The sequence below is a fragment of the Austrofundulus limnaeus genome, unplaced genomic scaffold (assembly GCF_001266775.1).
Source record: "Austrofundulus limnaeus strain Quisiro unplaced genomic scaffold, Austrofundulus_limnaeus-1.0 Scaffold1594, whole genome shotgun sequence".
Lineage (NCBI taxonomy): Eukaryota > Metazoa > Chordata > Actinopteri > Cyprinodontiformes > Rivulidae > Austrofundulus > Austrofundulus limnaeus.
This window is the reverse complement of record NW_013953996.1, coordinates 21-18822: the sequence shown is the minus strand read 5'-3', so window position 1 is coordinate 18822 and position 18802 is coordinate 21. Positions and strand designations below refer to the sequence as shown.

Genomic DNA, 18802 nt, shown 5'->3' with positions numbered 1-18802 from the left:
AATAAAATTATTTCAACAACTATTAAAACTGCTTTAAACTTTGTAACAATGTCAAGAAAAACATACAAGATGAAAACAGTTTGAGTGAGATGTATTAAATCCTGCTGATCTGGAATCTCTAAAAGAATAAAGTAAACAAAAATACCAACATTCTTCCGAYCCACTGCTCCTCATTCTTACCGTCTGTTGCCAGGACGTGATGGTTCCTGTCAGGGATAAAGTGGCCATCATTTTGCCTCCACTCTTTCCCCTGCTCTGTCTCCCAGCCTGTAACTCCTTTTTTTACCTCCCAAGTCCAAACAGTGTCTGAGAGTTTCTGCGCTACACCTGCTCAGGTGTGCAAACCGGCCCAGATAAGGGGAGGAGCTTCTCTTTGAGGCACAGCGCTCCAGTAGCTACAGAGTTTCACATGTGGGCTGTGTCCTGTTTGAGTCAAAACAGCCAGAACTTTTCCACATGGAGCGCTTGAGTCAACTATCTGGACAGACTGTAGAGGAAATCACTTACAGTGATGTGAGCTAAAACAGAAGCTTGTTTGTCTGGTTACCACTTCACTGTGAGGTGAGAAATCCCTGCTGCTTTTCCATTTATTTCTCTTAGAAATCATTTTGTATTATAGAGAGGACTCAAACGAAAATGTATCTGTAATTTAAAACTCTGAAAACTCAAAAAAAAAAAAATCCCAAACTCACCGTGGAATAAATGGAAGATGTGCTGGAGACCAGAGACAAGGACGATCCATGAACTGCGGAGGGAACAATTACAAGCAGACATCAGGATTTAGAAAGTACATGAGATTAACGTGATCATAAACAGAACTCCTACTCCTGAACATGCTGACTGCAGGTCTGTGGTCATGAAGATAAAACCCCCTCCTTGTTACGGCTCAACTGTGGCGCAATCAACGCCAACCTGAGCCTCGCTCTGCCCGTGACTCATCCGCTAATCGCACATCAGACGCAGGGAAACAACGCCAGCTCTGTTTCCTGCCTGGGAGCAGATTAGTAAAGATCAGCTGTGTGATGTCATCAACCGCACAGAGAGGTCGGGCTGATCTGCAAAGAATTCATTTATTGGCCTCAAAAGGAGCAGACAGCAGTTAACAGAGGAGTCACTTTTATCTTCGTTTAGTCTAGACAGAAAGGTTTACTACCAGCCACATGAAAGAAGGTCTGATTTAGCACTTTTTGGGGGTCATTTGATAAAATCTTTTTATTTGTAATTATTGTTGCCTGCTGCCTTAAAATGTGAGTGATACTGAAATTGCCTGTGTGTGTTCTTCTGTCTGTTTGCAAAATAGGACAAATCACTGGCTGGATTAGAATAAAACTCACAGAAAGTAATCATTACATCTCATTAGCTTTTGGAAACACAAAAAGTAGTTATTACTTAGTCAGTTTTAAACATTTTGAGCTAAAGTTTGGTGTGGGACTAGCTGAGACTCATCGCCTGACACATACTCCGTGTGCTAACTGACCATGTAAAGCACGTGTCAAATTCAAGGCCCTGGCACGCCAAAAACCTTTTTCTAATTTAATATGATTTTTTTAAAATATATATCAATGGGTGGTTTTAACTGTGGACCACTGAGTGATTTTGTTTATTAGTCCTGTAATATTGATACAAAATAAGCTGCTTTAAAGCCAGCATTCACTGTAAACTGCAAGTCCCATAATGCATGTTGATTAAACATGGAAATTCACTGTCAGAAAGTCAGAATTTAAGACTTACCACCGTTCAACAGTGAGTAAAAGATTACTTAGATTTAAGACTTAAGGTTTACTTTTAATAGTATTTCTTTATTATTTATTTGACATTGAGTCAGTTGTACACATAGTGTTTTTCAGTCTTTATAATAAGACATGTTAAAACACTGTTTCTATGCAAGAAATACCACATAGAGCTCAGTTAATGTTTGTTAGTGGTGCTCAGCCATAGCAATGAGACCAGAATGTGACGTTTTCTGTTTAGTCAAAGTTAAACTTGAAACGTCAAAGTTAATTACAGCTGGCTCTTTGAGGGCCACCATAACGCTCATGTGGCCGTCTGTGAAAATGAATTTGACAACCCTGATGTAAATCTTTGGCATCTAATATATGGCTGATGATTTATGTTCTTTTAGATTTTAGATTTTTATTCTTGTAAAAGCCAAAACCAGCAAAGTTTGAAACTGTTTTGAGTTACTCTTTTATGTCTAAATGTCTCATTTGGGATTTTACTAGATAATTTTCCAATTATTTGATTGATCTTTTTATCCAGATCATGTTCCCACTTCATCCTGTTCAGGGTTGTTGATGGGAAAGGCTGGAATCTACACCAACAGGCAAGAGTGGGGACATCCTGTATCTGTATAAGTCACTTGGCTTAATGATAACGAATATGAAACTGTAGAGTGAGTAGTTCAGTTAGCTGAGAGTGGAGCAAACTGTTTGGACACCTGGTGATGGTGCCTCAGGTGTTTCAGACATGTCTTGGTACAAAGYGGCTGAACATGCATGAAGTGGATAAAGTGACAGAGAATAGTGCTGTTTCTCTCATTTAAGGACAGGTCCAACCGAGTGTTGGATGGATGATTTGGCCTTTGTCCTGTCAATCACACATAGGCGCATAGGTAACTTTACACTTCAGAAACACACGCACACAAACTGCATCTGTTTCCAACACACAATGAGTGAGAAAATGAAAAGGGAGAAAGTTTTGTTTAAAGTTTCTGAGATGTTACAGAGTCTCTTTCACACCTCCCACAGTGATCCCTATAATTATCTCTTCCTCTCAAATTGTGGAGCTGGGACGGGGAAAGAGCCTGATCTGTTACTGGTGCTGGAGGTGTAATAACACGTTTTCACCAAGATCTTTCACACAAGGGACGACAAACAGCTGTCCTACCCTCTTAAATGATCAAACGATTATACAAAACATCTTTGGACTGTCTTTGAGGTTTCACATTTATGTACAGAGCAGCTATTGAAATATTTAAACTCAGAAATAAAACAAAACAACAACAAATCATCTTCCATTTACTTAGATGCAAATTATCAAGTTTCTAGAAATCGCCTTTTTTAATATCGATGTTTTTAAGGTCAGTGATTGGTTCTTCATTAATCTTGATTTGYTGTTTAAAATCCTTACGTGTGACTGGTTTTAATTTCTATTTCAATCCAGTGACACTTTTAATAACAAAAAGTCACTTCTTCTAGCCATTATTACTCATTAGTGATCTGACTGCTAGTCTTTTTTAAAGCATTTCCCAATCTATTAATCAAAACAATTGATTTTGGATAATTTTCCACTACAAGTATTAAAACAATTTAAAAATCAGTTGACAGTTGTCAACAGCCTCAACAAATTAAAGTAAACTATTTGGTTTAACAGCTTTCCCTTGGGTGAAAACTGGGCACTTTATTCGCAAATGTACATTATGTGTGAGAACTGAGGAGACTCAAAAGGAAAGATTTGCTCCCCCAAGCATAGAGTCCTGCTGCTGGTGAGAAAAGCACTGCTTTGTACTTTCCCTCAATAAACAAAGCTGAACAAAGTTGTTTATGAATTTCCAAAGGAATAAAAGTGTTTTTATCCAAAGCAGGACTGTAATCTGCACTTACTGTATGTTCTGTTAACGAATGGAAGAATAATTCCTTTGGCATAAATCTCTGAAGAAATGAGGAGCTGACTGCAGAGTCCGAGAATAACTTGCTTACATTTACACCTCATTTTAACTCAAGTGCCCAAAGAAAACTGAATTCAATTGAAATCCGTGTTTCTCCTCTTTACCTTCTTCAAACCCGTCCCTGAATGATCCCGATCGGCTCATGGTGCGAGTCTTCTCGTCCAGAGACATGCAGGAGTTTCTCAGCCGGTTGTCACTGCTGGGGTCAAACGGAGCATCCTGATTGGTCAGGCTGTTGTTGCGCAAACCAGCGAGATTGATCTGAGCTGCAGAGGTCGGGCTGGATGCTGTGAAAATAAAAAAGACACTTAAAATGAGGCAAAAGCATGTTTAAACATTGGTCATTAAAATTTCTCTACTTTAACAATGTAACTGATGCATTCAGTAAAGCTTGGTTTATACTTCAAAACGACGTGAGACAGCCGATCGGTGATTACATAATTTTGGATCATTTTCTGCTAAATAACATGCAGAAAGATGCGCCGCTCGGAGTGCTGCTCCACAGAGCTGCTCTGCTCGGCATGAACAAACACCCCCACAAAGTTCTGACCAATCACACGCTGTGAGCCGCAAGGTCTGCAGGACAGAGTTCTGACTGGGAGCAATGCACACAACAGCTGTCACCGGGGGACAGCAGACATAAGTTATGCAAGTTTTTAAAACGTGAATTTTTTTATCACTTCAGTAGAAAAAAAAAACTTCATATTAGTTTCTTAATTTCTTTACCATCTGTGATTTTTTAAGCAAAGAGAAAATAGAAAAAGAGGGAAAAACAAAGAGAAAATGTAATTATAAAGATTGAAATAGAGATTAGAAATATATTAAATATACACCAAGAAAACACAAGGCCACACACCCAACATCTGTCCGCTCACCTAAAAATAAATGGATAAATAAATGGATGGCATGCATACATATATACACATACCCATACATATATAAATATTTACATACATTCATGCATACTGTAGAAAAAATAAAATAAAATGAAAAAAAATAAAAAAAGACGTGCAATTTGAAGCATAATCCAGCATTAAGGAAAATGTGTGGCAAAACTTTGTCTTGAGCCACACACGTTAATCCCATCTGTTTGTGTGGAGTTGTGTTTTAGCAACATACCCAGTTGTGCGAAGTTGAAGCGAGTACCGGAGGGGGAGGTGAGGCTGGAGCTGGGGGAGAACGGCGAGTTGCTGACAGAGTCCTGCAGCCCGCTGGTGGAGTGGGAGCGCAGCCAATCACGATCCTCGTGGCCTCGCAGCTGGGTCGACGGGCCGTACCTGCAGAAATGATGTAACAAATATAACAGAACATCTGGCAAGGAGTTAAAGCAGGGATTAGGTGGTGTGGACTGTGCTTGATGTGAGATCAGGTTATATATTTTACAGTCAGTGATGTGGATTGTCTCCTTTCAAGCAGCCAGATTAATAGCTGGGATTTGAAATGAAGATGAAACAGATGCTGCGACAATTTATAACAACAGCAACCACTGATGCCGATTCCAGCTTTGAGCAACAGAAAACAAAAGCAAGAAAGACACCAAAGTAAAGTTAAATAAAACCGACCCCCTGATACAGTAACCATGCCTGCCACAGCATAACACGCCGACTGGATGACATGCCTCCTAACGGAAGCACAACACAACAACATGTGCCAAACAAAAACGGCTGTTTAAAGCGTGAGCAGAAGCCTTGGCGAGTGGATACAGACGCAGGAATAAAGGAAATGCAAAAGGGACTTTGGTGAATATGTGTGTGTTGGGAGGGGAAAGTGTCCAACAGAGAGCAAATGTAGTACCTGAATCCCTTCTTAGGCAGAGTGTTTCTACCACAGTGTGGCCCGCTGTGGGAGAGAAACACTTCAGAAGAGGAAAACAAGGGAGGCAAGGAAACATGTAGAACTACCTACAATTTTTTCACAGCAGCCCTATCTCAAGTGTGTACACACGTTTATCCTGCAAAGTCAATTTTGTCTTCTAAAAGAAGTTTGATGACCAAAATCAACCTCTGGTATTTTTTAAATAAAATAAAGAAAAATGAAATACAGCAATATGTTTTAAACTATTAAACAATCTTTTTAGGCTTGTGGCACCAGATGATAAGCCTCAGGAATAGCAGATATTTTTTTAGGATTTAATTTATTTAAAAAAAAACTTCCATGTAATTCTTTAGTCAACCATAAGATGGCAGTCTGTGAGCACTCAAAACAAAGCCAACCATTAAACATAAAAAAATCTAGACCACCTCACATTCTTACAAGTTCCCATTCATAACAAGGGGTCCTAAAAGTAACCACAAACTACCACACAGGGCAACACATTGAACACAAACCTATACACTGCAACACAAACGTTTCTGCGTGGTGCTCCCTGTGTGGCAGCAGGTTCCACAGGACCACCCACATCGATCTCATCAGAAGCCTACCATCATCACACAGGTACATTTACCTGTCCTGCCTCCGAGGGAGCGTGTTTCGGCTGAATATAGGGCTAGCGGAGGGGGAGGACAGGGGGCTGATGGAAGAAAGGAAGGAAGACGAACAACAGACAGAGAAACAAGAAAGTGTTTAGAAGTCGACGAAGAAGTGTTTGAGAACAGAGATCAACAGCAGGAGTCTTCACTGATGAAGCTGAGGAACATCAGGGAGGAAAGTCAGAGCTGTAAGTCCAGAAAACACAATGTTTCCTTACAGATATTCTTTCTAACAGTTCAGGGTTAAAGCCTGTCAGGATTCTGCTACTGACAACGCACGTACTGATTGTTGAATAATGAACAGGAAAAAAAGTCATTTCACCGCTCAGAATCAGACCAAATGATAAGCAAGTAGTGATACATCACCACAACGGCTGCTTCGTACTGGAGTTGAAAAGATTTAAGACTGGGCAGGTTTTCAGGACTCGGAGGGTCTTAAGCCCCTTTCAGAGACGTAGAAACCACGTTTTAATAAGACTGGAGCTATTTTTAACACCTACTATCAGACTGAAAAGGTTGGACTTTCTAAGTAACATGTTGGCAGAAAAACACATTTTTACAAAATAAAAAAGTTACGTCTTTCTACTGCTGACAAAATAAACACTTACAGCTAACCTATGTGAATGCTGACAGTTTAATAAAAGAAAATTGTACTCCAAGAATACTTTATCATGCAGAGTGCTCTTATCTAAGCACTTAAAAGATACAGAATTTTATAACAGCATTAATATAACAAGGCTGTCAATGTTTCAGTTCATAGAGATCAAGATAATCTTAACTAATTTTAGAAGTTTGATTATTAAAGCTTCTTTTATTAATCCTAACAATTAAAACAATCTGCAAATACATAATAAGCCACTGTGACATGTTGTAATGTTGCACTGAAGCTACATGAACCTCATGTCTTAATGTAACGTGAACAACTTCAGGAAAAAAAACAAATTTTAGAAAATATTGAACTTATAAGACATAAAAGCATTTTCTATTTCAGCTGGTTAGACCAAAAGTATTTTCACAACAATCGTTATCTGAAACAAGCAAACATATAGTTCTTATGACACAGATAGGAATTGTTTCAGTATCTTTTGTATCCATTCAAGCCATGAATGAAAACTAGAGCTAAATAGTCAAACCCAAACTTCCATGAATGCAAAACACTTGATGATGTGATTATATGTTCTCACCTCTCAGACATGCCGGTCTTCACGCTGCCGGTGCGACCCAGAGCCGACAGAGTGTCCTCCCTGTGGGTGCCGTGGCCCCCGACGCCGCCTCCAGCGCTGCCCAGGCTCATGTCAATGGACTCGCTGCTGGTGTGCATGCTGCTGACAGAAGGGAAGCCCACYCTGCCTGTCCCAGCATATCCACCGAGGGTGCCCTCCCGGCTTGGGACAGAGGAGCCGCTGAATGTGGTCCCCCACGTCAGGCTGTTAGAGGGGCCGGTGGAGGAGTAAACTGACCCTGGGCTGGAGGCCTGAGGAAAGAAGATGCTGACTCTCAGATGCCATATTTGTTTGTAAGGACTAACTAATGAGACATTAATTCACAGCTCTGGTCTTTAAGTTTAAAATAAAATTAAATAGTGACAGGCAAAACGCTGAACAGAAGGCCTAAAAGTTTTTTTAATCTGATCTAAGAAGTGGAAGAGACAGAGAAGTGTCGAGTCATTCTGTCCTAATGATGTTTCCGCTGACCTAACTGAGGCAAAAAGCAGTTGCATGCCTTTTCCTTCTTTATTCCCAGCTCTATAGGATTTCATATAATTGATTAAACTTTTGAACTCATCCCTGCTGTTGATAAAGTCATAAACTCCTACCTTGAAAAACAGTTTTCATCGTTTATGATTCAGTATGACTCATACCAAACCAGACAAAAACCAACAAATCATGTGAGAATGCAACAGAGTTCATGACTGAGCACGCTGAATCTTTTGTGCTCTGAAACAATATAAAACCTGCTGTTTGTCAAACGCGCCCAAGCACAGCTCGTATGTTCGTCCCCTGAACTCGTGAACTGCTCAAAGAACCCAAACACGTGCTCGGTATTAGTAAGGTGAGAGCAAAATAATCCCTGTTGTTCCAACCAAAGTCTTTTAAGCAGCACCATAAACAGCTGATCACAACCTAAAGGACTAAAGTTCCAAGTGACAAGAGCTCTAAAGGTCTGTGGTAAGAAATGAATGACGGTGAAAACTTGCCATATAACAAACAACTATACAGTGGTTGTTTTAGGGTCACATAATTAAATACAAAATAAAAATTAACACAAATCTTTTGTCTTTATTACTAAACACTCCTCACCTGCTCACTGCCCAGTGTGCCCATCCCTGACCCCAACGCTCTGCCTCCAAACAGGGGGCTGCTGGTCTCGCTGTCTCTGACTCCAAGACCTCCATCAGGGGACTCCAGCACCGTAGCTACGTGGGTCATGGTGGCGTGGGGGTTGGAGATGACTGTGGAATTCTTCAGGTTTTCAGCTGTGGTGACCGGAGCCTGCTTACTGCTCTTTCCACCAAATAACCTGGGGTAAATTGGGGGGGAATGTTAACTTAAAACTATTGTTGCATTTCAGTTTTAAATCTTAATACAGATAGCTGAAAAATATGGTATTATTGCGAGATGATTTTTGCTTCCATACATTTTTCAGCATGCAACTCATTCAGCATTTTTTGCCCTATTTTCACAATTTATAAATCAAAACTTTCAGCTCTTTCGGGACATTTCTGCTATGAGCTTTAGTATTTCAGTAATTTATATTTTTTTAAGAAACGTAGCTTTTTCTGCCATGTTTTTCCTCATTGAAAATGAATGGAACTTCAACATCCTTAAAACCCTTCAAAATGTTCATTACTCTTTACTGCACTTCTTACTTTTTGTTCTGGATCTTCTTTTTTTTTTAAAAAAAACTTCTTTGTGCTAGTTTCAGCTTCTTTCGACTTCTACTTTGCTGATTTTAGCTTTTTTTTTCTGTTGTTTTAGACAGTATTCTGACCTTTTCTTCTATTCCTCTGCTAATTTTGAGTTTTTCATGCTTCTTTCAGCTTCTTTCTGCTATTTTAAGCCTTTTCAACTGCTTTCTTCTAATTTCAGCTGTTTTCTCTGTTTTTGGCTATTTTTTTTACTATTGGAGCTTTTTCCAGCTAAATTAAACTTTTTGTGATATTTTTATCATCTTACTGCTTAATTCAGCAAACATGCTTTTCCTGTTTGTGCTAATTTCAGCTACTTCAGCTACTTTTTCGTTGCTATTTCTAGGCTAGAGTTTTTAGCTATGTAGCTAAAATATTTAAAACATCAAGCATTCACACTGCATTTTTGCAGAAAATCAAAATCGCCAGTTATTATTATTGTTAACTATTTACAGGAGAATAGCAAGACAAAAATGCATTAAGCTGATTTCTGTTTACAGACTGCTAAGAATGAGTGTCAGTCAGAGTATCACACTATACAACACAACACAAGATACATACTGATATTATAATAAAGCAATACAAATGTAATACTGGCAATAAGCCAGAGAATTCTAAAACGATACATTGCAATATTTTTAAGCCATAAAGAGAAAATTCCAGTGACAAATTAAAAGATTTTTATAATTTTACAATAGTGACTTTCTTTTTACTCCAGTCAATTACCAGCTGTTACAACGAACTTTAACGTTTTTTAGCTGGTTACGTTTAAAGGCCAAGTTTCCACACATTCACTGTGCTCAGCTTCCCATCAGGGAGCCATGAAAGCTCGTGTTGCCAGGAACAGGAAACATTGCTCAGAGTGCTTCAATGATAAAAAAAAACATATAGATTTGATATGCACAGAGGAGGACAACAAAGTTTTGACCTATCCTTCTGTCAATATTTTTTAAGTTGTTTAAAGTTGTTCTGAAGTGGACACTTTACCAACCAGTGGAAAAAGAAAAAAAGAGGAAAATTAGGTTTATCTATGTACAAATTTCAGGTAAACTTCCATGAGTGTGGTTTCAAACTGAAGAGAAAAGGGACTCGTGCTTTTGCTGGGAGAACAGAAACAGAAGTATTATATTGTAACTCTCAGTGGAAGAAGAAATACAGTAGCAGTACTGTAGTCAGTAGAGAGAGAGAGAGAGAGAGAGAGAGAGAGAGAGAGAGAGAGAGAGAAACACACACACACAGAGCTTTGTCCTTGTTCTAAGCTAATCCTGGGTTAGAGTTAAATGGCAGGCTGTGATGACTGAAGCTGCAGCAAACGATAACAGCAGCTCAGTCTCTTTGAAGAGTTATCACTGCCTCACATTAATGAGGGCAGAAAGTTGAGGTAAGACTCTGCTTCCATTACTGAGCACCACACCCTCCTTTCACCCCCCAACTGCACCACCATAGCTGAGGTTTGGCAGCTGATCTGCTCAGCTCAAGGCTACATTCACAAAGGCTTGATTTAACCTCGCAAAGACTGTGTGTGTGTGTGTGTGTGTGTGTGTGTGTGTGTGTGNTCTGCTCAGCTCAAGGCTACATTCACAAAGGCTTTGTGTGTGTGTGCAAAGACTGTGTGTGTGTGTGTGTGTGTGTGTGTGTGTGTGTGCGAGTGAGAGAGAGAGAGAGAGAGAGAGAGAGCCCACATGTGTGATCATTGATGATTAAGTCTTTAGGTGGACGTGTAAAGTCAAGCCCATACAGGAGGATCCCACTCAGTGTGGCTCATTAGTCAGCCTCCTGGGTGTCTGCTAACATTCTGTTCTGTAAAAATAAAGCGTGCGTGTGCAGTGTTCTCACCTGCGTAACGTAGGTGAAGAAACCTGCTGTCTTCCTGTCAGAGGGACAGTCGCTGCTCCTCCACTCTGCGCCACGGCGCCGTTCCTCAGGTTGTCGAACTCGGAGACCCCTTTCTCCCGGTCCGTCTGATTCGCCAGCAGGCCCGCGGAGCTGTTGGTTTTGGCGATGCCGATGGCGTTCTTGCCGTGAGACGTGACTGAGAGCACGGCGGCCTCGATGCTGCTGGTGGAGGAGCGGTTGCCGCTCCGGGCCGCGGCTCCTGAGCGGCTGGGTCTGGGCAGGCTGCGGTACTGCAGCGTGGAGCGCGCGCTCATGGGGAGAAAGACATCGTCGTGGTGGCCCAACACAGAGCCTCCGTCCTGCCCGCCGGACTTCAAGCCTCCCGACAGCGAGCGCCCCCCAGATTTAGGCATCTTCCCCAGGGTGGCCGATCCGCTGGTGATGGTGGCGCCACTRGCAGTGACCATGGTGACCATCCCTGCACCTTGCTTCTTGAAGCCAAAGGTGCTGGTTGGGGCACGCGAGGCCAGCGCGTGTATGTGGGATTGTGGGTCTGAGACAGTGTGCGTGAGTGCATTTGTGGTCGGCGTCTTCTTCGCCTCATCACCGCTGCTGCGGCCAGCGTCTGACGGAGAGCGCTGAAGGCCATTAGAGCGAGGAGAAAGACGTCCTTTCTCTGACACCTTAACGTCGTCTGTCTTACCTGCAGGACAGATTGAGACYTCAGCTGAGTCAGCTGGAGCTACATTAGTCCAGTAATTCAACTCAAGTAAAACACAACCGGTAAGAGGCATACTAGTTGATGCTTTGGCATGGACTGGTATGCCTCCTCCTGCTCTATACTCATCTACAGTTAAAGCACTGGGCATGCAGTTACCTGCTGACATCTATTTCTGGACTTAAATATTCCAAAACATATTTAACTATATCAACAATGTGTAAATATGAGTTCCTCTTTGATATTTACATAACATTAATTTCAGTGACCAACAACTTATGTGTACCAACCAAAATACAGGGATTCAAGCAACAAATACTATGTTCACACTGAAGGTCTTTATGATCAGTTCTAATTTATATTTTAAATCTGATCTTTTGGTGTGAATGTTCACATTACATTTTAAATGCAACCTGCATCAGACTCCAGTGTGAACGCTACACAGCGCTGATGTGACCCACATGCGCAGTAAAGACGTGACGTCTCATTCAGCCAGCCGGCTTGTTTGTTTGCAGAGTTAGCATGGATGCTACATTTACCATGTGGAATCTGAAGTTGATCAATCAGAGCTGATTAAAAAAATTATCTGACATGCTTGTTTAGTTCAGTGTTTATATCTGAATCTGCCTCTGACCGGATGCTCCGGTGAAGCTTTTTATTTTTTGAATGAAACAACGAGTTGGAAATAAAGTATCGACTAAGTAACTTTAGGATCGATACGCTCTGCGACCGAGGCTGAACGTTACTATCTACATGAAAAATTAAAAGTAAAAAGATGAAGCAACTGGACTTTTGTTTTGGAGCTGTAAACACATGGAGCTACAGATTTAAACAGCGTGACTTCAGGTTAGTGTCTTATCGATCCTTAAGACCCACCTCCCTGATGAAAAAGTCAGATGGAATGTGACATGAGCGTTCACACTGCAGTCACTTTGACAACGTCAGATATGTATCTGATTCAGTACCACATACTGAAACGGCCGGGGTCGGATTAGAAAAAAATCAGATTTGTCGCGTTCAGACTGTCATAAAAAAATTAGAAAGGGGTCGCATGGGGCCAAAAAATCTGATTCAGGTCGCATTTGTCTGCATTGTGAACGTAGCCACAGATCACTTCAGCTTTGATCTTTGACCCCAAAATGTTTTTAGACCTCCATTGGGCCAAGAACAATTATCATCCATTTTGATAGAATTCAATAGCTCTGTTCAGGAGATACAGTGAACACAAGACATTGTGATGGACACCCAGTAACGCACAGATGGACAACCCAAGAACAGCATGCCTACTTGAGCCGAGGCATAAAAATACATTTTGACTGATAAGACTGTAAGACTTGGTTAGAAGAACAGTTTTTACAGTGAAGTGGCTGCTTACTGCTCAGAAACATTAACAGATTAAGCAGGTCTCCTGCCAAGGCCATGTTCAGAGGTTCACGTAGGATTAATGTGGCCTGAAACATTCATCAAATTTGGGTTGTATCACACAGAATAATAATTTGTTTCCTTTTATTAAGCAGGTATTTTATTTGTACTGTTAAGGTATTAGAAAAAAAATGTCAGTTTTATATTACAGTTTTATCATTAATGATGATGGACAGACACTGCACTAACACACAGACAGCCAGAGAACAGTATGCCTCCGGTCCCAGTGGGCGGAGTCATAATAATAATAAAAGTTGATAGATTGTTACCTGAACTGTGGCTCTTGATGCCGGAGGAGACTGTGGAGCCTGTGCTGCTTGTGCTTTTAGTCCGGGGTGATGTCACCCCCACCTGAGTGCTCATGCCTCTTCTCCAGGAGCCTGTTTGGGACACCGAGGGGGTCTTCCTCCCTGAGCTGCCCTTGTCAGACTCATCAGAGATGTTACAGGTCCTGCGGCTCCACTTGGAGCCACAATCCATTCTGACCCCTGCGTCTGACCCGCCGTCTGGCCTCTTCACCTCGTCTCCTGCCCAAGCTTGATGAACTGCTGAGGAGGCCGAGTGCTTCTCTGCATCCGTCACAGGCTGGAAATTTACACAAACATAAAGACCGTGTCGCATTTAAAACTACCAAAAACATGCAGGCCAGAGGTTTAAACAGTGCTGCAACCATCATCCTGAATAATCTTACCAACAACCCAATAATGATGATCAACTCAGGGCCTGAGCACAAAGCGTTCTAGTTAATTGGAAACATGAGGGTTATTTTTACTGTTCTTGTTACAATGAGCCACATGTTTTACAGAAAAGAGGTCTTTGATTTCTGAGTGTTGATAACAAAAATAGGGACTTTGTAACAAAAGCATCTTATTAAAACTGAACCAGATGGAACTATTTCACGTGTTTCTGCAAACCTGCAAAGCCAAATCATTGGTTGTCTCTCTGCAGATTTAAAGTTAATGTTCATTAATAGTCCGTGTAGTAAAGATAAAATCCTTAACTTTTTTCAAGCTTTTTTTAATGGTTATTCTTTAAAAATATACAGTATACCCAGTTCACCGTGTGCTTTATAAGAAAGAAATGACAGGAGCTGTGATGATGACTCTTTAAACATCTGCAGCTCCAAGGATACACCAATAAAAACAAAGCTGTAAGCTGATCTGCTGTGTGATCTTAAAAACAATGACCCACAGTCCAGCTTGTTTGCGGCTGCCTGAAGACAGATGATGAGACTTTATTAACCTGCACCATGTCGAGCAGCTGCACTGAGAGAAGGACCCCTTTGTACAGCCTTTTGTTTTGAAATCATCGTCTTTACCTCTGCAACAGTAATCAAACAGTCACCACAGCCTCATTGGCCTCACATCAAAGTACACTGCTTGTGTAATCGACACACGAGTTTGCTGGCATTTTCATACCCCGGTCATGGTCTGAAACTTATATTGAAGACCGACGTATGAATTCAGTAAAATAAGATACTAATTAAAACAATTAACCAATAAAAGTAACTTAAGTAAAAATAAGCAGTTTCTGGAAAAGCTGAAGTGGAAATAAAGAAGCACAGCTGAAAGAAGAAGCTGCTGATTATTAAATCTCCATCAGCTGTGTGTTCAGATAGCTGTGGTGATGTTAGGTACAGTTTTTTTAATCCAAGACAATGAGAAAATATATTAAAACTTTGAATCAAACTCCTTTTATTAGAAACTCTAAAAGTCACAATARTGTTACTGTAACCATGAGACAAAGGCATTCCTGCACACATCAGTGTGATTTTTGTCTTTCTGGTGTAAAAGATTTGAACTTACGGATAGTTTAAAGTAAGGCTGGGCAAAATCGTGTGCAGTTGATCATCAGAAAAACTTTAATCAATTATTTTTTGGCACTTGATGATTAATACGAGGCCATCAAAAGGCGGCCATCTTGTAATGACTTGTTAAAAAAATAATAGTAAATAATAGCTGCACACCCGATGATTCATTCCTGAGAATTTCATTAAAACATGACCCACTGGTTCATGACATGTTTTGCCAACGGACAGACACACAAACACACACACATTCGCCTTTGAACAGCAGGCAACAGATGTTGCTTGGGACCTTCAAATCTACAGTTTTTTTTTTTTTTCAGTTTTTAATGCCAACTCTAGAAAACATGTAAACATGGTCCTAAAAAACATGACATTACCTTAAAAAACATCAGAGATGTTTCGTGTTGTTGGATTGTTTACTGTAGACAGTTGTTCCTGTGCGTGTTAAGAATCTGATGTGGTGCAATACTGACAACAAACATTTGACTTGGACCAAGATCTAAATTTAACTGTTAGCAAAAACAGACCTAACACTTAGCCTGTATTCACCAATGTTGTGCTATGTTTAATAGGACACTATATTTTAATCAATAAAGTTTCAACTAAAAGCTGAACAACACAATAATGCAGCTCCTGTAAACTTTTTTTCCTGAGAGCTTTCTGCCTTTGAGGTAAGAGAAACTTCATTCTGTTGGATTTAACTGGAGGAAGTTTTCTGTCTTACCTGTGTGCTGAGGCCCTTACGCTGGGTTGCAGGTGTGTTGGCGTAGGAGGAGATGGAGGAACTGGTGTTGATGTCATCTGTGTCGATGTTGTCACTGACGCCACTACTCACAGAGCTYCTGTCATCCCAGCTACAAACACACAGCAGAGGAGGCGGAGAGACTCATTTATTAGTTTAAATGGTAGGGTGGTTGGTTTAATAAGAATAGGAGAATCCAGTAATGAACAGATATTATTTGAAAACATATTTTGCCCGTTTACAAAGAACCTAAATTCACRTATAAGGCAAAGAGAGCGACGGGACAAAATAGGCAAAATGTATAATGGTACTTCAAAACATAAAGATGCCTTTTTGAGTCTTTTATTTTTCAAATAAACTAATAACGGATCTTTTCCAAGCTTTCTTCATTTATTTATTTTTTGTCATCAAAACATTAAGGTTCCAGAAATATCACCTATTTGTGACAAATACAAAACTTCCACTGCAACCCATCTTCACAATTGTGTAATTTTCCCCAAAATGTATTCTTTTTTGTATTGACATTTGTAATGTAACGTCTGAGATTATAGAGGTTGTGATCAAGCCAGATCCTATGRTTATTATTCTTGGAGTAACAGAAACTGTGAAATGATTAACTAAAGCTCAACAGTGTTTAATTTAATTTTGTCTTATAGTAGCAAAAAAGCAAGTTCTCACTCTATGGTAGAGTGAAGATGCCTCAACAATTAAGATGTGGCTAGAGACTTTAATGAATACACTCCATTTAAAAAAAAAAGATTTGTTTTGAAAGATAGACTCAAACATTTTGATAGAATTTGGCAATCCTTTAGGAGAGATTTTGTGAAAACAAGTGGTGACAGCCTCTTACAATGCTGGTAGAATCTTGTACTGACGGTTATGTCTTCATGGGTAGATGGGTGGTTCTGGTGAGGTGACGAATCAATTTCTTTTTATTTTTATTATACAGTTGTTACTGCTGCGTTGCCTCAATTGTTTGATAGTGGTGAATGTGGACATGTATTTTGTTTTTGTTGTAAACATTTTAATAATTAAAACATTCGGATTTTGGATACAAACCAACAGATCATTTTTATTTCAACATTTAGCATGGTAATGTGTGTGATGTTGATTCATCAATGAATGAGTGACTTAACGTTAATAAGAAAAAAAATGGAAATTTTAGCACATAAAATAAAAAAGAGAGAAAAGAATGTGGTGTTTGAGACTTCCTGGTGATTCTCTTCCTTTCTTCTTGAATAAACTGATTTTAACTTGGACACACACACAGACAAGCACAGACCGGCTGAATGGGGTTGTCCATCAAATGAACAAAGGCTTGTCAGAGGGGTGACATCATGGTGCGCTTGTGTGTCTGTGAACTCCTCAAACAGACCCATATGAGCAGAGCAAACGTGCCAGGGGTTAAGGCTATCTGTAAATATGCCTGTGTGTATCTGCCTGGAGTCTGTGGGGGACAGGAAGACCAGCCATTTGGCAAACAGCACTTTGAAAGGAGCAGAGGGAGGCTGATGCTGACAGCCAGTGCAGCACTGGCTGCAACAAACCTTGCACACACCAACTCGCTTCAGAGTTGAAAAGCTAAATGCATTTCAAATGTCATCAAAGAAACATTCATTATCTGGTCGAGAAAGAGTTTCACAAAACAGATGGAGTTGGAGTAACATTACAAAACTTAAAATCAAACAGAAGGAACACATTTCACCCACTACCTCTCATGCTAGAGTTTTAAACTCAGTTGACCTTGTGTTGAGAAAGGYCAGAATAAGTGTCGTTTTGTTAAAATCCTAAAAACAATTTATCGGTGATCTTACAAAATACTGCAAAACCTCTTACAAAAGCTGAGTACTCATAGAACAAGTTGTAAATAACTCTCAGCTACAACCACACCAAAGTTGAGCTAAATATGTAAAACTGTATTATAACCATTTTTATATTTCGCAAGATCAAATGTATGTAGCAGCTGTCTTCATTTAAGGTGACTTCAAATGTTACTGAGTAWTAAATGAACATTCATTCATTACTTTTTGAAAGTATCATTAAGGTCCATTCAGTGACTCGTGAGATACTTTACTAAAAGTGAGAAAAGGATGATTACAGCCATAAATTCCAAAGTTTTGAATAAAATCTTTAGGATTTGTTAGTGCTTATGTGTCATGAATGTCTCTGAGATACTACCGTACCAAATTTTATCCCAATATTTGTAATATTTTACTGAGTTATAATAACTTTTGTGTGTCTTTTTATTATTAATTAGCTGTCTTTGTCATTTTGAATTGATTTGATTCGAAACCTGAATAATTTTCTGATGTAAATCCAACGATAATTGCTGAGTGTTAGTTAAATCTGTCCAGTGGTTCATGAAATATTTTACTAAAAACACAGACAAGCAAACACACACTTAGATGTTTGTCTTTCAGCAGAGGGTGATAAACATTTAACAAAATCATTACGACTGCAATGCCTAAATAAAGGACACAGGAAGTGTTTTGTTTGGGTAACCCAGAATCTGGTGTTGACATTTAGCACTTGACAGCTTCAAGGGTCAGCATCCATCAACTGATACAGTATCTGCTCCCATTCATCAGTCATTCCACTGGTTTGATCTTTATAAAAATAAAAATCAGAGCAGACAGAGCTTTGATTTATACAAAACTAAAACTGAGTTGCAACTGGGAAGTCTTGGCTTTTCCCACTAAAGAACATGCATACATCATAATTATGGCTTTAAATGACAAAAAGAGTTTTCAATGGCAAAAGTCCCATATTCAGAGGAAAAAAAAACCCTAACCCTAATCAGATGGTTCTCGACTAACTTTACTCCAAAAAACATCAACTTTTCAAACAATCTTGGTAACAACATGATAAACACAGAGAAGACAGGACTTCCTACCGGATTCACCAGAGGAATAAATCAACCGAAAGTTCAGTGAAGACATGCTTTAAAGAGTTGAAAGCATCCGTGGAGAGCAAAGAGCTGAGAGGTGATGAAAGATTTAAAGTGACCACAACTGTTTCAACTGATTCACACAGCCACAGGGGTAATTCCCACACACGCTGCGTTTAAAGAAAAATAAATATGGAGAGCTCAAGAATATAATACATCAATATGCCCCGGCCCTTTCCTTAAACAAACCCAGAGGAAGAGTTGAGAAATGAAACAGGAATAAAGTTTTCTTATGCATTCTTCTGCTCGCGCGCACACACACACACACACACACACACACACACACA

The 18802-nt window shown here is 39.9% G+C and overlaps 1 protein-coding gene across 1 annotated transcript in view; it reads right to left on the bottom strand.

The window, feature by feature from the left end:
- The window catches only part of LOC106535859 (neuron navigator 2), a gene marked incomplete at its 5' end in the record, with an annotated part of 32339 nt that extends 16659 nt beyond the window's left edge, over positions 1 to 15680 (bottom strand). Inside the window, 10 exon segments of the mRNA XM_014032994.1 lie at positions 693 to 745; positions 3772 to 3954; positions 4787 to 4944; positions 5462 to 5506; positions 6111 to 6176; positions 7320 to 7609; positions 8436 to 8655; positions 10880 to 11582; positions 13289 to 13604; positions 15551 to 15680. Coding sequence (XP_013888448.1) covers positions 693 to 745; positions 3772 to 3954; positions 4787 to 4944; positions 5462 to 5506; positions 6111 to 6176; positions 7320 to 7609; positions 8436 to 8655; positions 10880 to 11582; positions 13289 to 13604; positions 15551 to 15680 — 2164 coding nt within the window.
- Between the last annotated feature and the right edge of the window lie 3122 nt (positions 15681 to 18802).